The sequence below is a fragment of the Salvelinus namaycush genome, chromosome 4 (assembly GCF_016432855.1).
Source record: "Salvelinus namaycush isolate Seneca chromosome 4, SaNama_1.0, whole genome shotgun sequence".
NCBI lineage: Eukaryota > Metazoa > Chordata > Actinopteri > Salmoniformes > Salmonidae > Salvelinus > Salvelinus namaycush.
In genome coordinates, this window is record NC_052310.1 from 82,712,364 (window position 1) to 82,736,519 (window position 24,156).

At 49.2% G+C, this 24,156-nt stretch overlaps 1 protein-coding gene across 1 annotated transcript in view; it reads left to right on the plus strand.

Annotated features, from left to right (window-relative positions):
* Window positions 1-277: 277 nt before the first annotated feature.
* LOC120046865 (golgin subfamily A member 4-like) overlaps window positions 278-24,156 on the plus strand; it is a 62,426-nt gene continuing 38,547 nt past the window's right edge. Inside the window, exons 1-4 of the mRNA XM_038992440.1 lie at window positions 278-451; window positions 21,991-22,050; window positions 22,560-22,931; window positions 23,982-24,029. Of these exons, the coding sequence (XP_038848368.1) occupies window positions 371-451; window positions 21,991-22,050; window positions 22,560-22,931; window positions 23,982-24,029 (561 nt within the window). The 5' untranslated portion in view covers window positions 278-370. The remainder of the gene's footprint in view (window positions 452-21,990; window positions 22,051-22,559; window positions 22,932-23,981; window positions 24,030-24,156) is intronic.

The window sequence follows — 24,156 nt, forward strand, 5'->3', positions numbered from 1 at the left end:
GAAACCCTGGGTTTCCTTTCATCACCAAATTTGGTAGCGAGTGGAAAGCCAACAGGATGCTTCACATTTATACATCCGGTGAAATATCTGGCACGTTGTTCTATCAATTCAATAAAATTTGCTTTAACGGCATGACGTAACAATGTACATATTGCCAAAGCGTACTTTGGAGATTATTAAGTGATACATTTACAATATTAACAATTCAAATAATAATTAATATATCTGTAATTTTGCTCCACGTCGGCTGCACATGCGCACTAGTGACCTGCTAGAGATGAAAGACTAGGGACCAGTAAGAATGCTGGATGCAGGAATTACATTTTAAAACAATACATTTCGCTTGGAAGTACATAATCTGGGTGAAAATATGTTTATGAAACTAAAGCAAAAGATAAACGAGGAGCAATCGGTGCAAAGGAATGCGCAGTCACCGCAACAGGCCCAGCAGGTTGGTTCAGCTAACGCTAGCTAGTTGTCAGGCTCAGCTGGTCGAGCTACAGCGTTAGCATGCTAGCTAAAGTTAGCGCAGAAGAAAGTATTTTGATTTGCGAAGTTAGCTAGATAACTAGAACCCAAGTCTAGGCTTGCTTGCTATCTTATTGTTTTTGGTTAAACACAACATGTATAACCGCACTCGTGTCTAGCTAGTATCTCCCTACTAATTGTACTATTCTGTAAAACGAAACGAATGTCTAACTAGTTACTGCTTATAATCGATAGTCTGAGCAGGTCAGAACTAAAGTGCGACACAAACAACAACACAGAGTTACACATGGAATAAACGAACATAGAGTCAATAACACAATAGAGAAAACAGTATATATACAGTGTGTGCAATTGAGGTGAGGTAAGGCAGTAAATAGGCCATAGTGGCGAAATAATTACAATTTAGCAATTAAACACTGGAGTGAAAGATGTGCAGAAGATGAATGTGCAAGTAGAGATACTGGGGTCCAAGTTGGATGGGCTATTTACAGATGGGCTATGTAGAGGTGCAGTGATCTGTGAGCTGCTCTGACAGCTGGTGCTTAAAGTTAGTGAGGGAGATATGGGTCTCCAGCTTCAGTGATTTTTGCTATTCGTTCCAGTCATTGGCAGCAGAGAACTGTAAGGAAAGGCAGCCAAAGAGGAATTGGCTTTGGGGGTGACCAGTGAAATATACCTGCTGGAGCGCGTGCTATGTGTGGGTGCTGCTATGGTGACCAGTGAGTTGAGATAAGGCGGAGCTTTACCTAGCAAAGACTTATAGATGACCTGGAGCCAGTGGGTTTGGCGACAAATATGAAGAGAGGGCCAGCCAACGAGAGCATACAGGTCGCAGTGGTGGGTAGTATATGGGGCTTTGGTGACAAGACAGATGGCGCTGTGATTGACTGCATCCAATTTGCTGAGTAGAGTGTTGGAGGCTATTTTGTAAATGACATCACTGAATGCAAGGATCGGTAGGATAGTCCGTTTTACGAGGGTTTGTTTGGCAGCATGAGTGAAGGAGGCTTTGTTGCGAAATAGGAAGCCGATTCTAGATTTAATTTTGTATTGGAGATGCTTAATGTGAGTCTGGAAGGAGAGTTTACAGTCTAACCAGACACCTAGGTATTTGTAGTTGTCCACATATTCTAAGTCAGAACCGTCCAGAGTAGTGATGCTGGACGGGCGGGCAGGTGCAGGCAGCGATCGGTTGAAGAGCATGCATTTAGTTTGACTAGCATTTAAGAGCAGTTTGAGGCCATGGAAGGAGAGTTGTATGGCATTGAAGCTCGTCTGGAGGTTAGTTAACACTGTCCAAAGAAGGGCCAGAAGTATACAGAATGGTGTCGTCTGCGTAGAGGTGGATCAGAGAATCACCAGCAGCAAGAGCGACATCATTGATGTTTATATTAGTTGGCTAATTAAACTAATCTATACTTGCTAGTGTCATGTTAGAAACACTAAAACAATAGTTCTTGTTTTACATAAATATAATCAAATCAATTGTTGTTGTCTGTGCCAGCCAGGGCATCTTTACATAATTAATTGACTGAGAGACTTAACTAGTACAGTAATGTGAGCGTGTTAGTTGCTACTAGTCCTTGCCCTTAATCATGACTCTCAGTTCCATTACACATAAGTCATTGACATTGGACGAAGAAATTTTATAACATTTTTGCATTGTAATTTCAGAAAATGTCCATATCTGCAGTAATAGTGGAATGATAGTGTTTCACAGTATTACTTACCCGCCAGTGTTGTGATTGCCTATTGATTTCTCCCACCGGAGCAGCATCTGTTGACAAACTGGGAAAGCTGTTCTGACTTTGTGGCTGTGTTATCTAGTGAAAATTGGTCTGTCACTTCCTGGTTGCAAAAATTCTACACTGTTCGCTCAATTTCAGTTTGTGAGAATACAAGCGCTGAAAATGGTTGGGAATCTGTATATGCATACTGTATGATAGCTAGCAAATTAGCTAACTAAGGTTACCATGCCTAACTACTTCTGAAGAAGGATTTTTTTTTTTTTCTACAATTTCCAAAGGCTAATCAAACAAAAACATTATTACTTATGAGGCGTGCTTGTGCATTAGTAGCACAATTTCAAATGTATTTACATTTACATGCTCTGCTGCATCATGATATGGGTTGAATGTTTCTGTTACCTCAGCATAAAGACAAGCTGTTCAACAAGTATCATCCCTTTAGCCTCAGCCCTTGCATCGATTAAAGCTTATTAAGCTGACTAAAACAAACAATGACACAGACAAGATAAAGGCATTTAGCCTAATTAGGGGAAATTGTAGACTTATTAGATTATTAGATCAGAAAACTAGGTCTTTATCCAATAAATTACCAAATGAATCTCTCTACCTCTTTCTCTCTACCTCTTTCTCTCTACCTCTCTGACCAATTTTTCTATTCTCTCTTACTTTCTCGCTTTGACCAGTTTCTCTCTCTCTCTAGTCTTTTTCTCTCTGACCAGTATCTCTATGAGACTCTGGCCAGACTATACTCTCCTCAGCACTGTCTCACTCACTCACACCATGAGTGTGTTGTTTTTCTCATCGCTCTGTCTCCCCTTTCCCACCCTCCTCTCACCTGTGGTCCGTTCACAATTTGACCTGGGGTCAGGTGCTGGCCGGGATGATAGCCCAACCTGCTGTTCTCTTTGAGTGTACTATCTTTGCTCTGGACCAATCAAAACCACCCCCCAAAGCGCCTCAATCTCAGGTCTCTCAGGTAGCCAGTGCGGTGAGTTCAGTTCACCCCCTGCCCTCCCCCACCCTTCACTCTTCCTCCTCCTGCCCCCCTCGTTTTTCTTGCCTCGCTCCTGGTTAGAGGGTCGAGGTGATGTCTGGCCTGTTGTACAGTGCATTTAGAAAGTATTCAGACCCCTTGACTTGTTACACAATTTGTTATGTTACAGCCTTATTATAAAATGTATTAAATTGTTTTTTCCCCCCATCAAACTACACACAATATCCCCTAATGACAAATTAAAACAAGTTTTTGGAAATTATTGCAAATATATATATATATATATTTTTTTTTTACCTCATCACGTTTACATAAGTGTTCAGACCATTTACTCAGTACATTGTTGAAGCACCTTTGGCAGCGGTTACAGCCTCGAGTCTTCTTGAGTATGACTACAAGCTTGACACACCTGTATTTGGGGAGTTTCTCCCATTCTTCTCTGCAGATCCTCTCAAGCTCTGTCAGTTTGGATGGGGAGCTTCGCTGCACAGCTATTTTTAGGTCTCTCCAGAGAGGCTAGTTTGACCCCACCCTGGTAACTAGACTAGTCTACAGGCTAGATTAACCCCACCCTGGTAACTAGACTAGGCTACAGGCTAGATTGACCCCACCCTGGTAACTAGACTAGTCTACAGGCTAGATTAACCCCACCCTGGTAACTAGACTAGGCTACAGGCTAGATTGACCCCACCCTGGTAACTAGACTAGGCTACAGGCTAGATTGACCCCACCCTGGTAACTAGACTAGGCTACAGGCAAGATTGACCCCACCCTGGTAACTAGACTAGGCTACAGGCTAGATTGACCCCACCCTGGTAACTAGACTAGGCTACAGGCTAAATTGACCCCACCCTGGTAACTAGACTAGGCTACAGGCTAGATTGACCCCACCCTGGTAACTAGACTAGGCTACAGGCTAGATTGACCCCACCCTGGTAACTAGACTAGGCTACAGGCTAGATTGACCCCACCCTGGTAACTAGACTAGGCTACAGGCTAGATTGACCCCACCCTGGTAACTAGACTAGGCTACAGGCTAGATTGACCCCACCCTGGTAACTAGACTAGGCTACAGGCTAGATTGACCCCACCCTGGTAACTAGACTAGGCTACAGGCTAGATTGACCCCACCCTGGTAACTAGACTAGGCTACAGGCTAGATTGACCCCACCCTGGTAACTAGACTAGGCTACAGGCTAGATTGACCCCACCCTGGTAACTAGACTAGGCTACAGGCTAGTTTGACCCCACCCTGGTAACTAGACTAGGCTACAGGCTAGTTTGACCCCACCCTGGTAACTAGACTTGGCTACAGGCTAGATTGACCCCACCCTGGTAACTAGACTAGGCTACAGGCTAGATTGACCCCACCCTGGTAACTAGACTAGGCTACAGGCTAGATTGACCCCACCCTGGTAACTAGACTAGGCTACAGGCTAGATTAACCCCACCCTGGTAACTAGACTAGGCTACAGGCTAGATTGACTCCACCCTGGTAACTAGACTAGGCTACAGGCTAGATTGACCCCACCCTGGTAACTAGACTAGGCTACAGGCAAGATTGACCCCACCCTGGTAACTAGACTAGGCTACAGGCTAGATTAACCCCACCCTGGTAACTAGACTAGGCTACAGGCTAGATTGACCCCACTCTGGTAACTAGACTAGGCTACAGGCTAGATTGACCCCACCCTGGTAACTAGACTAGGCTACAGGCTAGATTGACCCCACCCTGGTAACTAGACTAGGCTACAGGCTAGATTGACTCCACCCTGGTAACTAGACTAGGCTACAGGCAAGATTGACCCCACCCTGGTAACTAGACTAGGCTACAGGCTAGATTGACCCCACCCTGGTAACTAGACTAGGCTACAGGCTAAATTGACCCCACCCTGGTAACTAGACTAGGCTACAGGCTAGATTGACCCCACCCTGGTAACTAGACTAGGCTACAGGCTAGATTGACCCCACCCTGGTAACTAGACTAGGCTACAGGCTAGATTGACCCCACCCTGGTAACTAGACTAGGCTACAGGCTAGATTGACCCCACCCTGGTAACTAGACTAGGCTACAGGCTAGATTGACCCCACCCTGGTAACTAGACTAGGCTACAGGCTAGATTGACCCCACTCTGGTAACTAGACTAGGCTACAGGCTAGATTGACCCCACCCTGGTAACTAGACTAGGCTACAGGCTAGATTGACCCCACCCTGGTAACTAGACTAGGCTACAGGCTAGATTGACCCCACCCTGGTAACTAGACTAGGCTACAGGCAAGATTGACCCCACCCTGGTAACTAGACTAGGCTACAGGCTAGATTGACCCCACCCTGGTAACTAGACTAGGCTACAGGCTAGATTGACCCCACCCTGGTAACTAGACTAGGCTACAGGCTAGATTGACCCCACCCTGGTAACTAGACTAGGCTACAGGCTAGATTGACCCCACCCTGGTAACTAGACTAGGCTACAGGCTAGATTGACCCCACCCTGGTAACTAGACTAGGCTACAGGCTAGATTGACCCCACCCTGGTAACTAGACTAGGCTACAGGCTAGATTAACCCCACCCTGGTAACTAGACTAGGCTACAGGCTAGATTGACCCCACCCTGGTAACTAGACTGTGTGTGGTACCACATCCTGCTCCTCCACTACCCTGCTTATACCACTACAGACACCACATCCTGCTCCACCACTACCCTGCTTATACCACTACAGACACCACATCCTGCTCCACCACTACCCTGCTTATACCACTACAGACACCACATCCTGCTCCACCTCTACCCTGCTTATACCACTACAGACACCACATCCTGCTCCACCTCTACCCTGCTTATACCACTACAGACACCACATCCTTCTCCACCTCTACCCTGCTTATACCACTACAGACACCACATCCTGCTCCTCCACTACCCTGCTTATACCACTACAGACACCACATCCTTCTCCACCTCTACCCTGCTTATACCACTACAGACACCACATCCTGCTCCTCCTCTACCCTGCTTATACCACTACAGACACCACATCCTTCTCCACCTCTACCCTGCTTATACCACTACAGACACCACATCCTGCTCCACCACTACCCTGCTTATACCACTACAGACACCACATCCTGCTCCACCTCTACCCTGCTTATACCACTACAGACACCACATCCTGCTCCACCTCTACCCTGCTTATACCACTACAGACACCACATCCTTCTCCACCTCTACCCTGCTTATACCACTACAGACACCACATCCTGCTCCACCTCTACCCTGCTTATACCACTACAGAGACCACATCCTGCTCCACCACTACCCTGCTTATACCACTACAGAGACCACATCCTGCTCCTCCACTACCCTGCTTATACCACTACAGATACCACATCCTGCTCCTCCACTACCCTGCTTATACCACTACAGACACCACATCCTGCTCCTCCACTACCCTGCTTATACCACTACAGAGACCACATCCTGATCCTCCACTACCCTGCTTATATCACTACAGATACCACATCCTGCTCCACCACTACCCTGCTTATACCACTACAGACACCACATCCTGCTCCACCTCTACCCTGCTTATATCACTACAGATACCACATCCTGCTCCACCTCTACCCTGCTTATACCACTACAGACACCACATCCTGCTTATACCACTACCCTGCTTATACCACTACAGACACCACATCCTGCTCCTCCACTACCCTGCTTTTACCACTACAGACACCACACCCTGCTTATACCACTACAGACACCACATCCTGCTCCACCACTACCCTGCTTATACCACTACAGACACCACATCCTGCTCCACCACTACCCTGCTTATACCACTACAGACACCACATCCTGCTCCTCCACTACCCTGCTTTTACCACTACAGACACCACACCCTGCTTATACCACTACAGACACCACATCCTGCTCCACCACTACCCTGCTTATACCACTACAGACACCACATCCTGCTCCTCCACTACCCTGCTTATACCACTACAGACACTACATCCTGCTCCTCCACTACCCTGCTTATACCACTACAGACACTACATCCTGCTCCACCACTACCCTGCTTATACCACTACAGAGACCACATCCTGCTCCTCCACTACCCTGCTTATACCACTACAGAGACCACATCCTGCTCCACCTCTACCCTGCTTATATCACTGCAGAGACCACAACCTGCTCCACCTCTACCCTGCTTATACCACTACAGACACCACATCCTGCTCCACCACTACCCTGCTTATATCACTGCAGAGACCACAACCTGCTCTACCTCTACCCTGCTTATACCACTACAGACACCACATCCTGCTCCACCTCTACCCTGCTTATATCACTGCAGAGACCACATCCTGCTCCACCACTACCCTGCTTATACCACTACAGAGACCACATCCTGCTCCTTCACTACCCTGCTTTTACCACTACAGAGACCACAGCCTGCTCCACCACTACCCTGCTTTTACCACTACAGACACCACATCCTGCTTATACCACTACCCTGCTTATACCACTACAGACACCACATCCTGCTTATACCACTACAGACACTACATCCTGCTCCTCCACTACCCTGCTTATACCACTACAGAGACCACATCCTGCTCCACCACTACCCTGCTTATACCACTACAGAGACCACATCCTGCTCCTCGACTACCCTGGTTTTACCACTACAGACAGCTCATCCTGCTTATACCACTACCCTGCTTATACCACTACAGACACCACATCCTGCTTATACCACTACAGACACTACATCCTGCTCCACCACTACCCTGCTTATACCACTACAGACACCACATCCTGCTCCACCACTACCCTGCTTATACCACTACAGACACCACATCCTGCTCCTCCACTACCCTGCTTATACCACTACAGACACCACATCCTGCTCCTCCACTACCCTGCTTATACCACTACAGAGACCACATCCTGCTCCACCACTACCCTGCTTATACCACTACAGAGACTACATCCTGCTCCTCCACTACCCTGCTTATACCACTACAGAGACCCCATCCTGCTCCACCACTACCCTGCTTATACCACTACAGAGACCACATCCTGCTCCTCCACTACCCTGCTTTTACCACTACAGACACCACATCCTGCTTATACCACTACCCTGCTTATACCACTACAGACACCACATCCTGCTTATACCACTACCCTGCTTATACCACTACAGACACCACATCCTGCTTATACCACTACAGACACCACATCCTGCTCCACCACTACCCTGCTTATACCACTACAGACACCACATCCTGCTCCACCACTACCCTGCTTATACCACTACAGACACCACATCCTGCTCCTCCACTACCCTGCTTATACCACTACAGACACCACATCCTGCTCCACCACTACCCTGCTTATACCACTACAGAGACCACATCCTGCTCCACCTCTACCCTGCTTATACCACAACAGACACCACATCCTGCTCCACCACTACCCTGCTTATACCACTACAGACACCACATCCTGCTCCACCACTACCCTGCTTATACCACTACAGACACCACATCTTGCTCCACCACTACCCTGCTTATACCACTACAGACACCACATCCTGCTCCTCCACTACCCTGCTTATACCACTACAGACACCACATCCTGCTCCACCACTACCCTGCTTATACCACTACAGACACCACATCTTGCTCCACCACTACCCCGCTTATACCACTACAGACACCACATCCTGCTCCACCACTACCCTGCTTATACCACTACAGACACCACATCCTGCTCCCCCACTACCCTGCTTATACCACTGCAGAGACCACATCCTGCTCCTCCACTACCCTGCTTATACCACTACAGACACCACATCCTTCTCCACCACTACCCTGCTTATACCACTACAGACACCACATCCTTCTCCACCACTACCCTGCTTATATCACTACAGACACCACATCCTGCTCCACCTCTACCCTGCTTATACCACTACAGACACCACATCCTGCTCCTCCACTACCCTGCTTATACCACTACAGACACCACAGCCTGCTCCACCTCTACCCTGCTTATACCACTACAGACACCACATCCTGCTCCACCTCTACCCTGCTTAGACAACAACCTGCTCCACCTCTACCCTGCTTATACCACTACAGAGACCACAACCTGCTCCACCTCTACCCTGCTTATACCACTACAGAGACCACATCCTGCTCCACCTCTACCCTGCTTATATCACTACAGAGACCACAGCCTGCTCCACCTCTACCCTGCTTAGACAACATCCTGCTCCACCTCTACCCTGCTTATACCACTACAGAGACCACATCCTGCTCCACCTCTACCCTGCTTAGACAACATCCTGCTCCACCTCTACCCTGCTTATACCACTACAGAGACCACAACCTGCTCCACCTCTACCTTGCTTAGACAACATCCTGCTCCACCACTACCCTGCTTATACCACTACAGAGACCACAACCTGCTCCACCTCTACCCTGCTTAGACAACATCCTGCTCCACCACTACCCTGCTTATACCACTACAGAGACCACAACCTGCTCCACCTCTACCCTGCTTATACCACTACAGAGACCACAGCCTGCTCCACCTCTACCCTGCTTAGACAACATCCTGCTCCACCTCTACCCTGCTTATATCACTGCAGAGACTACATCCTGCTCCACCTCTACCCTGCTTATACCACTACAGACACCACATCCTGCTGCACCTCTACCCTGCTTATATCACTAGAGACCACAACCTGCTCCACCACTACCCTGCTTAGACAACATCCTGCTCCACCTCTACCCTGCTTATATCACTGCAGAGACCACATCCTGCTCCACCTCTACCCTGCTTATACCACTACAGACACCACATCCTGCTCCACCTCTACCCTGCTTATACCACTACAGAGACCACATCCTGCTCCACCACTACCCTGCTTATACCACTACAGAGACCACAGCCTGCTCCACCTCTACCCTGCTTATACCACTACAGACACTACAACCTGCTCCACCTCTACCCTGCTTATACCACTACAGATACCACAACCTGCTCCACCTCTACCCTGCTTAGACAACATCCTACTCTACCTCTACCCTGCTTATATCACTGCAGAGACCACATCCTGCTCCACCTCTACCCTGCTTATACCAATACAGACACCACATCCTGCTCCTCCACTACCCTGCTTATACCACTACAGGTACCACATCCTGCTCCCCCACTACCCTGCTTATACCACTACAGATACCACATCCTGCTCCACCTCTACCCTGCTTATACCACTACAGAGACCACATCCTGCTCCACCTCTACCCTGCTTATACCACTACAGACACCACATCCTGCTCCACCTCTACCCTGCTTATACCACTACAGACACCACATCCTGCTCCACCTCTACCCTGCTTATACCACTACAGAGACCACATCCTGCTCCTCCACTACCCTGCTTATACCACTACAGAGACCACATCCTGCTCCACCACTACCCTGCTTATACCACTACAGAGACCACATCCTGCTCCTCCACTACCCTGCTTATACCACTACAGAGACCCCATCCTGCTCCACCACTACCCTGCTTATACCACTACAGAGACCACATCCTGCTCCTCCACTACCCTGCTTTTACCACTACAGACACCACATCCTGCTTATACCACTACCCTGCTTATACCACTACAGACACCACATCCTGCTTATACCACTACCCTGCTTATACCACTACAGACACCACATCCTGCTTATACCACTACAGACACCACATCCTGCTCCACCACTACCCTGCTTATACCACTACAGACACCACATCCTGCTCCACCACTACCCTGCTTATACCACTACAGACACCACATCCTGCTCCTCCACTACCCTGCTTATACCACTACAGACACCACATCCTGCTCCACCACTACCCTGCTTATACCACTACAGAGACCACATCCTGCTCCACCTCTACCCTGCTTATACCACAACAGATACCACATCCTGCTCCACCACTACCCTGCTTATACCACTACAGATACCACATCCTGCTCCACCTCTACCCTGCTTATATCACTACAGACACCACATCCTGCTTATACCACTACCCTGCTTATACCACTACAGAGACCACATCCTGCTCCACCTCTACCCTGCTTATATCACTACCCAGACCACATCCTGCTCCACCTCTACCCTGCTTAGACAACATCCTGCTCCACCTCTACCCTGCTTATACCACTACAGAGACCACAACCTGCTCCACCTCTACCCTGCTTATACCACTACAGAGACCACATCCTGCTCCACCTCTACCCTGCTTATATCACTACAGAGACCACATCCTGCTCCACCTCTACCCTGCTTAGACAACATCCTGCTCCACCTCTACCCTGCTTATACCACTACAGAGACCACATCCTGCTCCACCTCCACCATGCTTATACCACTACAGAGACCACAGCCTGCTCCACCTCTACCCTGCTTAGACAACATCCTGCTCCACCTCTACCCTGCTTATATCACTGCAGAGACCACATCCTGCTCCACCTCTACCCTGCTTAGACAACATCCTGCTCCACCTCTACCCTGCTTATACCACTACAGACACCACAACCTGCTCCACCTCTACCCTGCTTATATCACTACAGAGACCACAACCTGCTCCACCTCTACCCTGCTTATATCACTACCCAGACCACATCCTGCTCCACCTCTACCCTGCTTAGACAACATCCTGCTCCACCTCTACCCTGCTTATACCACTACAGAGACCACAACCTGCTCCACCTCTACCCTGCTTATACCACTACAGAGACCACATCCTGCTCCACCTCTACCCTGCTTATATCACTACAGAGACCACATCCTGCTCCACCTCTACCCTGCTTAGACAACATCCTGCTCCACCTCTACCCTGCTTATACCACTACAGAGACCACATCCTGCTCCACCTCCACCATGCTTATACCACTACAGAGACCACAGCCTGCTCCACCTCTACCCTGCTTAGACAACATCCTGCTCCACCTCTACCCTGCTTATATCACTGCAGAGACCACATCCTGCTCCACCTCTACCCTGCTTAGACAACATCCTGCTCCACCTCTACCCTGCTTATACCACTACAGACACCACAACCTGCTCCACCTCTACCCTGCTTATATCACTACAGAGACCACAACCTGCTCCACCTCTACCCTGCTTAGACAACATCCTGCTCCACCTCTACCCTGCTTATATCACTGCAGACACCACATCCTGCTCCACCTCTACCCTGCTTATACCACTACAGAGACCATATCCTGCTCCACCACTACCCTGCTTATACCACTACAGAGACCACAGCCTGCTCCACCTCTACCCTGCTTATACCACTACAGACACCACAACCTGCTCCACCTCTACCCTGCTTATACCACTACAGACACCACATCCTGCTCCACCTCTACCCTGCTTATACCACTACAGACACCACATCCTTCTCCACCTCTACCCTGCTTATACCACTACAGACACCACATCCTGCTCCTCCACTACCCTGCTTATACCACTACAGACACCACATCCTTCTCCACCTCTACCCTGCTTATACCACTACAGACACCACATCCTGCTCCTCCTCTACCCTGCTTATACCACTACAGACACCACATCCTTCTCCACCTCTACCCTGCTTATACCACTACAGACACCACATCCTGCTCCACCACTACCCTGCTTATACCACTACAGACACCACATCCTGCTCCACCACTACCCTGCTTATACCACTACAGACACCACATCCTGCTCCACCTCTACCCTGCTTATACCACTACAGACACCACATCCTGCTCCACCTCTACCCTGCTTATACCACTACAGACACCACATCCTTCTCCACCTCTACCCTGCTTATACCACTACAGACACCACATCCTGCTCCACCTCTACCCTGCTTATACCACTACAGAGACCACATCCTGCTCCACCACTACCCTGCTTATACCACTACAGAGACCACATCCTGCTCCTCCACTACCCTGCTTATACCACTACAGATACCACATCCTGCTCCTCCACTACCCTGCTTATACCACTACAGAGACCACATCCTGCTCCTCCACTACCCTGCTTATACCACTACAGACACCACATCCTGCTCCACCTCTACCCTGCTTATATCACTACAGATACCACATCCTGCTCCACCTCTACCCTGCTTATACCACTACAGACACCACATCCTGCTTATACCACTACCCTGCTTATACCACTACAGACACCACATCCTGCTCCTCCACTACCCTGCTTTTACCACTACAGACACCACACCCTGCTTATACCACTACAGACACCACATCCTGCTCCACCACTACCCTGCTTATACCACTACAGACACCACATCCTGCTCCACCACTACCCTGCTTTTACCACTACAGACACCACACCCTGCTTATACCACTACAGACACCACATCCTGCTCCACCACTACCCTGCTTATACCACTACAGACACCACATCCTGCTCCTCCACTACCCTGCTTATACCACTACAGACACTACATCCTGCTCCTCCACTACCCTGCTTATACCACTACAGACACTACATCCTGCTCCACCACTACCCTGCTTATACCACTACAGAGACCACATCCTGCTCCTCCACTACCCTGCTTATACCACTACAGAGACCACATCCTGCTCCACCTCTACCCTGCTTATATCACTGCAGAGACCACAACCTGCTCCACCTCTACCCTGCTTATACCACTACAGACACCACATCCTGCTCCACCACTACCCTGCTTATATCACTGCAGAGACCACAACCTGCTCTACCTCTACCCTGCTTATACCACTACAGACACCACATCCTGCTCCACCTCTACCCTGCTTATATCACTGCAGAGACCACATCCTGCTCCACCACTACCCTGCTTATACCACTACAGAGACCACATCCTGCTCCTTCACTACCCTGCTTTTACCACTACAGAGACCACATCCTGCTCCACCACTACCCTGCTTTTACCACTACAGACACCACATCCTGCTTATACCACTACCCTGCTTATACCACTACAGACACCACATCCTGCTTATACCACTACAGACACTACATCCTGCTCCTCCACTACCCTGCTTATACCACTACAGAGACCACATCCTGCTCCACCACTACCCTGCTTATACCACTACAGAGACCACATCCTGCTCCTCCACTACCCTGGTTTTACCACTACAGACAGCTCATCCTGCTTATACCACTACCCTGCTTATACCACTACAGACACCACATCCTGCTTATACCACTACAGACACTACATCCTGCTCCACCACTACCCTGCTTATACCACTACAGACACCACATCCTGCTCCACCACTACCCTGCTTATACCACTACAGAGACTACATCCTGCTCCTCCACTACCCTGCTTATACCACTACAGAGACCCCATCCTGCTCCACCACTACCCTGCTTATACCACTACAGAGACCACATCCTGCTCCTCCACTACCCTGCTTTTACCACTACAGACACCACATCCTGCTTATACCACTACCCTGCTTATACCACTACAGACACCACATCCTGCTTATACCACTACCCTGCTTATACCACTACAGACACCACATCCTGCTTATACCACTACAGACACCACATCCTGCTCCACCACTACCCTGCTTATACCACTACAGACACCACATCCTGCTCCACCACTACCCTGCTTATACCACTACAGACACCACATCCTGCTCCTCCACTACCCTGCTTATACCACTACAGACACCACATCCTGCTCCACCACTACCCTGCTTATACCACTACAGAGACCACATCCTGCTCCACCTCTACCCTGCTTATACCACAACAGACACCACATCCTGCTCCACCACTACCCTGCTTATACCACTACAGACACCACATCCTGCTCCACCACTACCCTGCTTATACCACTACAGACACCACATCTTGCTCCACCACTACCCTGCTTATACCACTACAGACACCACATCCTGCTCCTCCACTACCCTGCTTATACCACTACAGAGACCACATCCTGCTCCACCACTACCCTGCTTATACCACTACAGACACCACATCTTGCTCCACCACTACCCCGCTTATACCACTACAGACACCACATCCTGCTCCACCACTACCCTGCTTATACCACTACAGACACCACATCCTGCTCCCCCACTACCCTACTTATACCACTGCAGAGACCACATCCTGCTCCTCCACTACCCTGCTTATACCACTACAGACACCACATCCTTCTCCACCACTACCCTGCTTATACCACTACAGACACCACATCCTTCTCCACCACTACCCTGCTTATATCACTACAGACACCACATCCTGCTCCACCTCTACCCTGCTTATACCACTACAGACACCACATCCTGCTCCTCCACTACCCTGCTTATACCACTACAGACACCACAGCCTGCTCCACCTCTACCCTGCTTATACCACTACAGACACCACATCCTGCTCCACCTCTACCCTGCTTAGACAACAACCTGCTCCACCTCTACCCTGCTTATACCACTACAGAGACCACAACCTGCTCCACCTCTACCCTGCTTATACCACTACAGAGACCACATCCTGCTCCACCTCTACCCTGCTTATATCACTACAGAGACCACAGCCTGCTCCACCTCTACCCTGCTTAGACAACATCCTGCTCCACCTCTACCCTGCTTATACCACTACAGAGACCACATCCTGCTCCACCTCTACCCTGCTTAGACAACATCCTGCTCCACCTCTACCCTGCTTATACCACTACAGAGACCACAACCTGCTCCACCTCTTCCCTGCTTAGACAACATCCTGCTCCACCACTACCCTGCTTATACCACTCCAGAGACCACAACCTGCTCCACCTCTACCCTGCTTAGACAACATCCTGCTCCACCACTACCCTGCTTATACCACTACAGAGACCACAACCTGCTCCACCTCTACCCTGCTTATACCACTACAGAGACCACAGCCTGCTCCACCTCTACCCTGCTTAGACAACATCCTGCTCCACCTCTACCCTGCTTATATCACTGCAGAGACTACATCCTGCTCCACCTCTACCCTGCTTATACCACTACAGACACCACATCCTGCTGCACCTCTACCCTGCTTATATCACTAGAGACCACAACCTGCTCCACCACTACCCTGCTTAGACAACATCCTGCTCCACCTCTACCCTGCTTATACCACTACAGACACCACATCCTGCTCCACCTCTACCCTGCTTATACCACTACAGAGACCACATCCTGCTCCACCACTACCCTGCTTATACCACTACAGAGACCACAGCCTGCTCCACCTCTACCCTGCTTATACCACTACAGACACTACATCCTGCTCCACCTCTACCCTGCTTATACCACTACAGATACCACAACCTGCTCCACCTCTACCCTGCTTAGACAACATCCTACTCTACCTCTACCCTGCTTATATCACTGCAGAGACCACATCCTGCTCCACCACTACCCTGCTTATACCACTACAGACACCACATCCTGCTCCTCCACTACCCTGCTTATACCACTACAGACACCACATCCTGCTCCACCTCTACCCTGCTTATACCAATACAGACACCACATCCTGCTCCTCCACTACCCTGCTTATACCACTACAGGTACCACATCCTGCTCCCCCACTACCCTGCTTATACCACTACAGATACCACATCCTGCTCCACCTCTACCCTGCTTATACCACTACAGAGACCACATCCTGCTCCACCTCTACCCTGCTTATACCACTACAGACACCACATCCTGCTCCACCTCTACCCTGCTTATACCACTACAGACACCACATCCTGCTCCACCACTACCCTGCTTATACCACTACAGAGACCACATCCTGCTCCTCCACTACCCTGCTTATACCACTACAGAGACCACATCCTGCTCCACCACGACCCTGCTTATACCACTACAGAGACCACATCCTGCTCCTCCACTACCCTGCTTATACCACTACAGAGACCCCATCCTGCTCCACCACTACCCTGCTTATACCACTACAGAGACCACATCCTGCTCCTCCACTACCCTGCTTTTACCACTACAGACACCACATCCTGCTTATACCACTACCCTGCTTATACCACTACAGACACCACATCCTGCTTATACCACTACCCTGCTTATACCACTACAGACACCACATCCTGCTTATACCACTACAGACACCACATCCTGCTCCACCACTACCCTGCTTATACCACTACAGACACCACATCCTGCTCCACCACTACCCTGCTTATACCACTACAGACACCACATCCTGCTCCTCCACTACCCTGCTTATACCACTACAGACACCACATCCTGCTCCACCACTACCCTGCTTATACCACTACAGAGACCACATCCTGCTCCACCTCTACCCTGCTTATACCACAACAGATACCACATCCTGCTCCACCACTACCCTGCTTATACCACTACAGATACCACATCCTGCTCCACCACTACCCTGCTTATACCACTACAGAGACCACATCCTGCTCCACCTCTACCCTGCTTATATCACTACCCAGACCACATCCTGCTCCACCTCTACCCTGCTTAGACAACATCCTGCTCCACCTCTACCCTGCTTATACCACTACAGAGACCACAACCTGCTCCACCTCTACCCTGCTTATACCACTACAGAGACCACATCCTGCTCCACCTCTACCCTGCTTAGACAACATCCTGCTCCACCTCTACCCTGCTTATACCACTACAGAGACCACATCCTGCTCCACCTCCACCATGCTTATACCACTACAGAGACCACAGCCTGCTCCACCTCTACCCTGCTTAGACAACATCCTGCTCCACCTCTACCCTGCTTATATCACTGCAGAGACCACATCCTGCTCCACCTCTACCCTGCTTAGACAACATCCTGCTCCACCTCTACCCTGCTTATACCACTACAGACACCACAACCTGCTCCACCTCTACCCTGCTTATATCACTACAGAGACCACAACCTGCTCCACCTCTACCCTGCTTAGACAACATCCTGCTCCACCTCTACCCTGCTTATATCACTGCAGAGACCACATCCTGCTCCACCTCTACCCTGCTTATACCACTACAGACACCACATCCTGCTCCACCTCTACCCTGCTTATACCACTACAGAGACCATATCCTGCTCCACCACTACCCTGCTTATACCACTACAGAGACCACAGCCTGCTCCACCTCTACCCTGCTTATACCACTACAGACACCACAACCTGCTCCACCTCTACCCTGCTTATACCACTACAGATACCACAACCTGCTCCACCTCTACCCTGCTTAGTCAACATCCTGCTCCACCTCTACCCTGCTTATATCACTGCAGAGACCACACCCTGCTCCACCACTACCCTGCTTATACCACTACAGACACCACATCCTGCTCCTCCACTACCCTGCTTATACCACTACAGACACCACATCCTGCTCCACCTCTACCCTGCTTATACCACTACAGACACCACATCCTGCTCCCCCACTACCCTGCTTATACCACTACAGATACCACATCCAGCTCCTACACTACCCTGCTTATACCACTACAGACACCACAACCTGCTCCACCACTACCCTGCTTATACCACTACAGACACCACATCCTGCTCCTCCACTACCCTGCTTATACCACGACAGACACCACATCCTGCTCCTCCACTACCCTGCTTATACCACTACAGGTACCACAACCTGCTCCCCCACTACCCTGCTTATACCACTACAGATACCACATCCTGCTCCACCTCTACCCTGCTTATACCACTACAGACACCACATCCTGCTCCACCTCTACCCTGCTTATACCACTACAGACACCACATCCTGCTCCTCCACTACCCTGCTTATACCACTACAGAGACCACATCCTGCTCCACCTCTACCCTGCTTATACCACTACAGACACCACATCCTGCTCCACCTCTACCCTGCTTATACCACTACAGACACCACATCCTGCTCCTCCACTACCCTGCTTATACCACTACAGACACCACATCCTGCTCCTCCACTACCCTGCTTATACCACTACAGACACCACATCCTGCTCCACCTCTACCCTGCTTATACCACTACAGACACCACATCCTGCTCCACCACTACCCTGCTTATACCACTACAGACACCACATCCTGCTTATACCACAACAGACACCACATCCTGCTCCACCACTACCCTGCTTATACCACTACATACACCACATCCTGCTCCACCACTACCCTGCTTATACCACTACAGATACCACATCCTGCTCCTCCACTACCCTGCTTATACCACTACAGACACCACATCCTGCTCCTCCACTACCCTGCTTAGACAACATCCTGCTCCACCACTACCCTGCTTATACCACTACAGACACCACATCCTGCTCCACCTCTACCCTGCTTATACCACTACAGACACCACATCCTGCTTATACCACTACAGACACCACATCCTGCTCCCCCTCTACCCTGCTTATACCACTACAGACACCACATCCTGCTCCCCCACTACCCTGCTTATACCACTACAGAGACCACATCCTGCTCCCCCACTACCCTGCTTATACCACTACAGACACCACATCCTGCTCCCCCTCTACCCTGCTTATACCACTACAGACACCACATCCTGCTCCCCCACTACCCTGCTTATACCACTACAGAGACCACATCCTGCTCCTCCACTACCCTGCTTATACCACTACAGAGACCACATCCTGATCCTCCACTACCCTGCTTATACCACTACAGACACCACATCCTGCTCCCCCACTACCCTGCTTATACCACTACAGACACCACATCCTGCTCCACCTCTACCCTGCTTATACCACTACAGAGACCACATCCTGCTCCACCACTACCCTGCTTTTACCACTACAGACACCACATCCTGATCCTCCACTACCCTGCTTTTACCTATCCAGCCCCCTCAGATCTTCCATTATTGATGGGGAAGTAGTAGGGAGCAAACTGGACGAACGGTTGGTAGCTGTCGCTTACACACCGTGACAGACTGTGCGAGACTGCATCCTTCAGTCTTCACATCCAGAGTGCCAGTACTATTTACCATAGTGATTCTGTCTGTTTCATTCCAGGAAGATGTTATCTTGCCCTTGTTTACGTCCCTTCGATCTGAGACAAATCGGTTAGTTGTAGGCTAAGCAACAGCTCCACCTAGTCTCCTCCATTACTGCCTTCACATGTCCTGTCAGACCTGGAAAAGAGGGCTGAGTGAAGGGAACATCTTCCTAGAATGATCCACAGCTCACTTCCTGCATCGGACTGTGCCTTGTGTAGCACACAAGGCCTAACCTAGACAGGGTCCTAGACAGGATCGTGGAATGACTGGGTGTGGTTGTAGATGGTGTGGCAATGGGGATGTGTTGTAGAATGACACCAGTACAGCAGGACGTTAGGCCATACATAACTGATTCAGGCCTGTGTTCCACCACTCTGTCTTTTCTTTGTGTGCCTGTGAGGCAGGGTCAGTGGTTTGACCTATAAAACACACTAGGCCTGAACTCTGGCCCAAAGGCAAATGACTGTTTATTGTAGTCAAAGCAGACCCAGCTTTGTAGCCTTACAGCAGACCAAACACATTGTGAAGTGTGTCCTTTCATCTGTGTCACAAAAAGCTTCCTCTCATATATAGGTTACCACTTTGTGAACTGGGATTGCTGCTGTGTAGTGATTCAATATTTTCAGGTCATTCTATGAAGCGTTATCTAAAGTAGACTATTTCATTTTCTTGGTTTCATAGACACTGTAATTTGACCCTTAAAATAAATATAAAACTTATTTTCTAGTATGATCAATATGAGACATGCTCAGATAAAAGTAATCTCACACACCTGACTATGCAGTATGTCTGTTTCCAAAAGACTAATAGGAAGGAGGAGAGTGAACAGGAGGAGGAAAGTGTTAACCAGTTAACAAATGGTCTGAACCATCCAGCCAACGGTCACAATACTTGACTAGGACATGTCAATACTATGCTCCAGCTAGCCTACAATATCATCCTGCTGCAGTGACACACATGTACAGCAATGCCAAGCCTTTGACCTTCAACATCTTCAGCTGCTGGCTCCTAATTGAGTTTGACTGTTTGTTTGTTATGGCTGCTGAGCAGAAAAATTGCTACCAATTGTAGTTTGTAATGGCTACCACTTGTAGTTTGTAATGGCTACCACTTGTAGTTTGTAATGGCTACCACTTGTAGTTCTATTTGAACCCCCCTCTGTTCTGTTACTATACGCGTAAACTACAGTAGAGAGATGCCTTCTATGTTGTAGTTTAACCCCGCTGTTTTCTCCAAGTTTGCATGAGGGTACCCAACTACAGTACCCTGCATTGCTCCTGTCCTAGCAATACTGATCTTCAGAGCCATGTATATTAGATGGCTCTGCTAATATTGCTTGACCCTATACAGAGTCATCAGGGCGTAGCAGTACAGTGGTGGCTGGGTGTGGGACATATGGAAGACTAACAGGTCCAGGTACCAGGGCTGCGTCTGACATGGCACCCATTTTTATTCCCTGTTCTACATGGCCCCTATATAGTGCACTACTCTTTCAACAGGGTCCATATTCAAAAGTAGTGCTCTTTATAGGGAATAGGCTGCTTGGGCCTGGTCCAAGTAGTTCACTATCTATGTTATAGAGTGCCATTTCAGAGACACCCCTGGCTAACCCCTGGCTACGTTTGTTCTAACCTCTTTCTCTCCTGCCATAGAGAGGCACCACAGGATCCCCCAGAGGAAGCATCAATGGAGATGGGAGGGCTTCTCCTCAGGTAAGTTCATACCCATCCTCCTAACACCTTCCTCTAGCTTGTTCAACCTTTTTACCTTCTCCTTTAAATGTGGCTGTTATGTCCTGATTTCAGAACAGGTAAAGCAACTAAGAATGAAGGTTAAGATGCTATGAGAGTGAATCATCTGCAGAGGTAATGGAAGAAGCATTCTGATAGACATCTGTTTAACAGAAGGAGTGGCTTTGTTCTTTAACCCTCACGCTTATCCCATGTCTCTAGCAAAGGCTATGTACATTTACATGCATTTCAGTTCAGTGTAGTTGACTGTCATGGAAATGAATGAAGTAATACACTCCACTGTCCTGTCAGTAATACACTCTACTGTCCTGTCAGTAATACACTCCACTGTCCTGTCAGTAATACACTCCACTGTCCTGTCAGTAATACACTCCACTGTCCTGTCAGTAATACACTCCACTGTCCTGTCAGTAATACACTCCACTGTCCTGTCAGTAATACATTCCACTGTCCTGTCCTTCCCCACACAGAGAGAGGAGTCCCAGTCGTTTACCCAGAAGCTCCGTGTCCCCTCTGTGGAGTCTCTCCTACTCCGCGGTGCCAGCCGGGCCGAGGGCCTCTTCCGTTCCCCGCCCAAAGAGGCCTTGAACCGCAGCCCCTCTCTCAACTCCCTCACCACACTGGGGGAGAATGAGGACCTGGCCTCCCCCTCTGCCACCCCTCCCACCCCAGCCTACGACCCTCCGTCCCCAGCCTACGACCCTCCGTCAGACATTGAGAGTGAGGCAGAGGAGTCATATGGTAGCCCTGAGGTCCTGTCTGCCTTGTCTAGAGAACAGCTGATGCATCGGCTACACAGGGTGGAGAAGAGCCTGGGGAACTACAAAGGGAAATACTCTGAGGTGGGGGTTCAAATGCTCTGAGGTGGGGGTTCAAATGCTCTGAGGTGGGGGTTCAAATGCTCTGAGGTGGGGGTTCAAATGCTCTGAGGTGGGGGTTCAAATGCTCTGAGTTGGGGATTCAAATTAGTCTCAAAAGAAATCAAAGTGTAATAACTATGCAATCAATAGGTGATTACTGTTTCAGCAAGTAATGATGTACCAGTCACCATGATCTAGAGCAGGAAGTTAGGCTGCTGTATGTCTATAACACACCTCTATGATGTACCAGTCACCATGATCTAGAGCAGGAAGTTAGGCTGCTGTATGTCTATAACACACCTCTATGATGTACCAGTCACCATGATCTAGAGCAGGAAGTTAGGCTGCTGTATGTCTATAACACAGCTCAATGATGTACCAGTCACCATGATCTAGAGCAGGAAGTTAGGCTGCTGTATGTCTATAACACAGCTCTATGATGTACCAGTCACCATGATCTAGAGCAGGAAGTTAGGCTGCTGTATGTCTATAACACAGCTCTATGATGTACCAGTCACCATGATCTAGAGCAGGAAGTTAGGCTGCTGTATGTCTATAACACAGCTCTATGATGTACCAGTCACCATGATCTAGAGCAGGAAGTTAGGCTGCTGTATGTCTATAACACACCTCTATGATGTACCAGTCACCATGATCTAGAGCAGGAAGTTAGGCTGCTGTATGTCTATAACACAGCTCTATGATGTACCAGTCACCATGATCTAGAGCAGGAAGTTAGGCTGCTGTATGTCTATAACACACCTCTATGATGTACCAGTCACTATGATCAGTCCTCTCTCTCTCTCATCCAGTCGGTCTCTAATACGGATGACTAGAGTAGGCTCTTGGCCTGCTATGCATACATGATTTACCTTTCTAACCATTGTCTTTATCTCTTCATCGGCTTCTCTCTTTCTGTCTGTCTGTCTGTCTCTGTCTGTGTCCATCGTCTGTCTGTCTCTGTCTGTGTCCATCGTCTGTCTGTCTCTGTCTGTCTCTCTCGCTCGCTCTGTGTTCACTCCCCCTGCCCAGTTGGTCACCACCTACAGAACGGTACAGAGAGAGAAAGAGAAAAGCCAGGTAATTTTCCTAAACCGCCTCAATACCAGATTACATATAGATATGCTGTGTACTATTGGAGGATGGGAAACACTTCTATCCACACTCACTGAATGCTTCTCATTAACTACACTGATGTGGTCTCTTC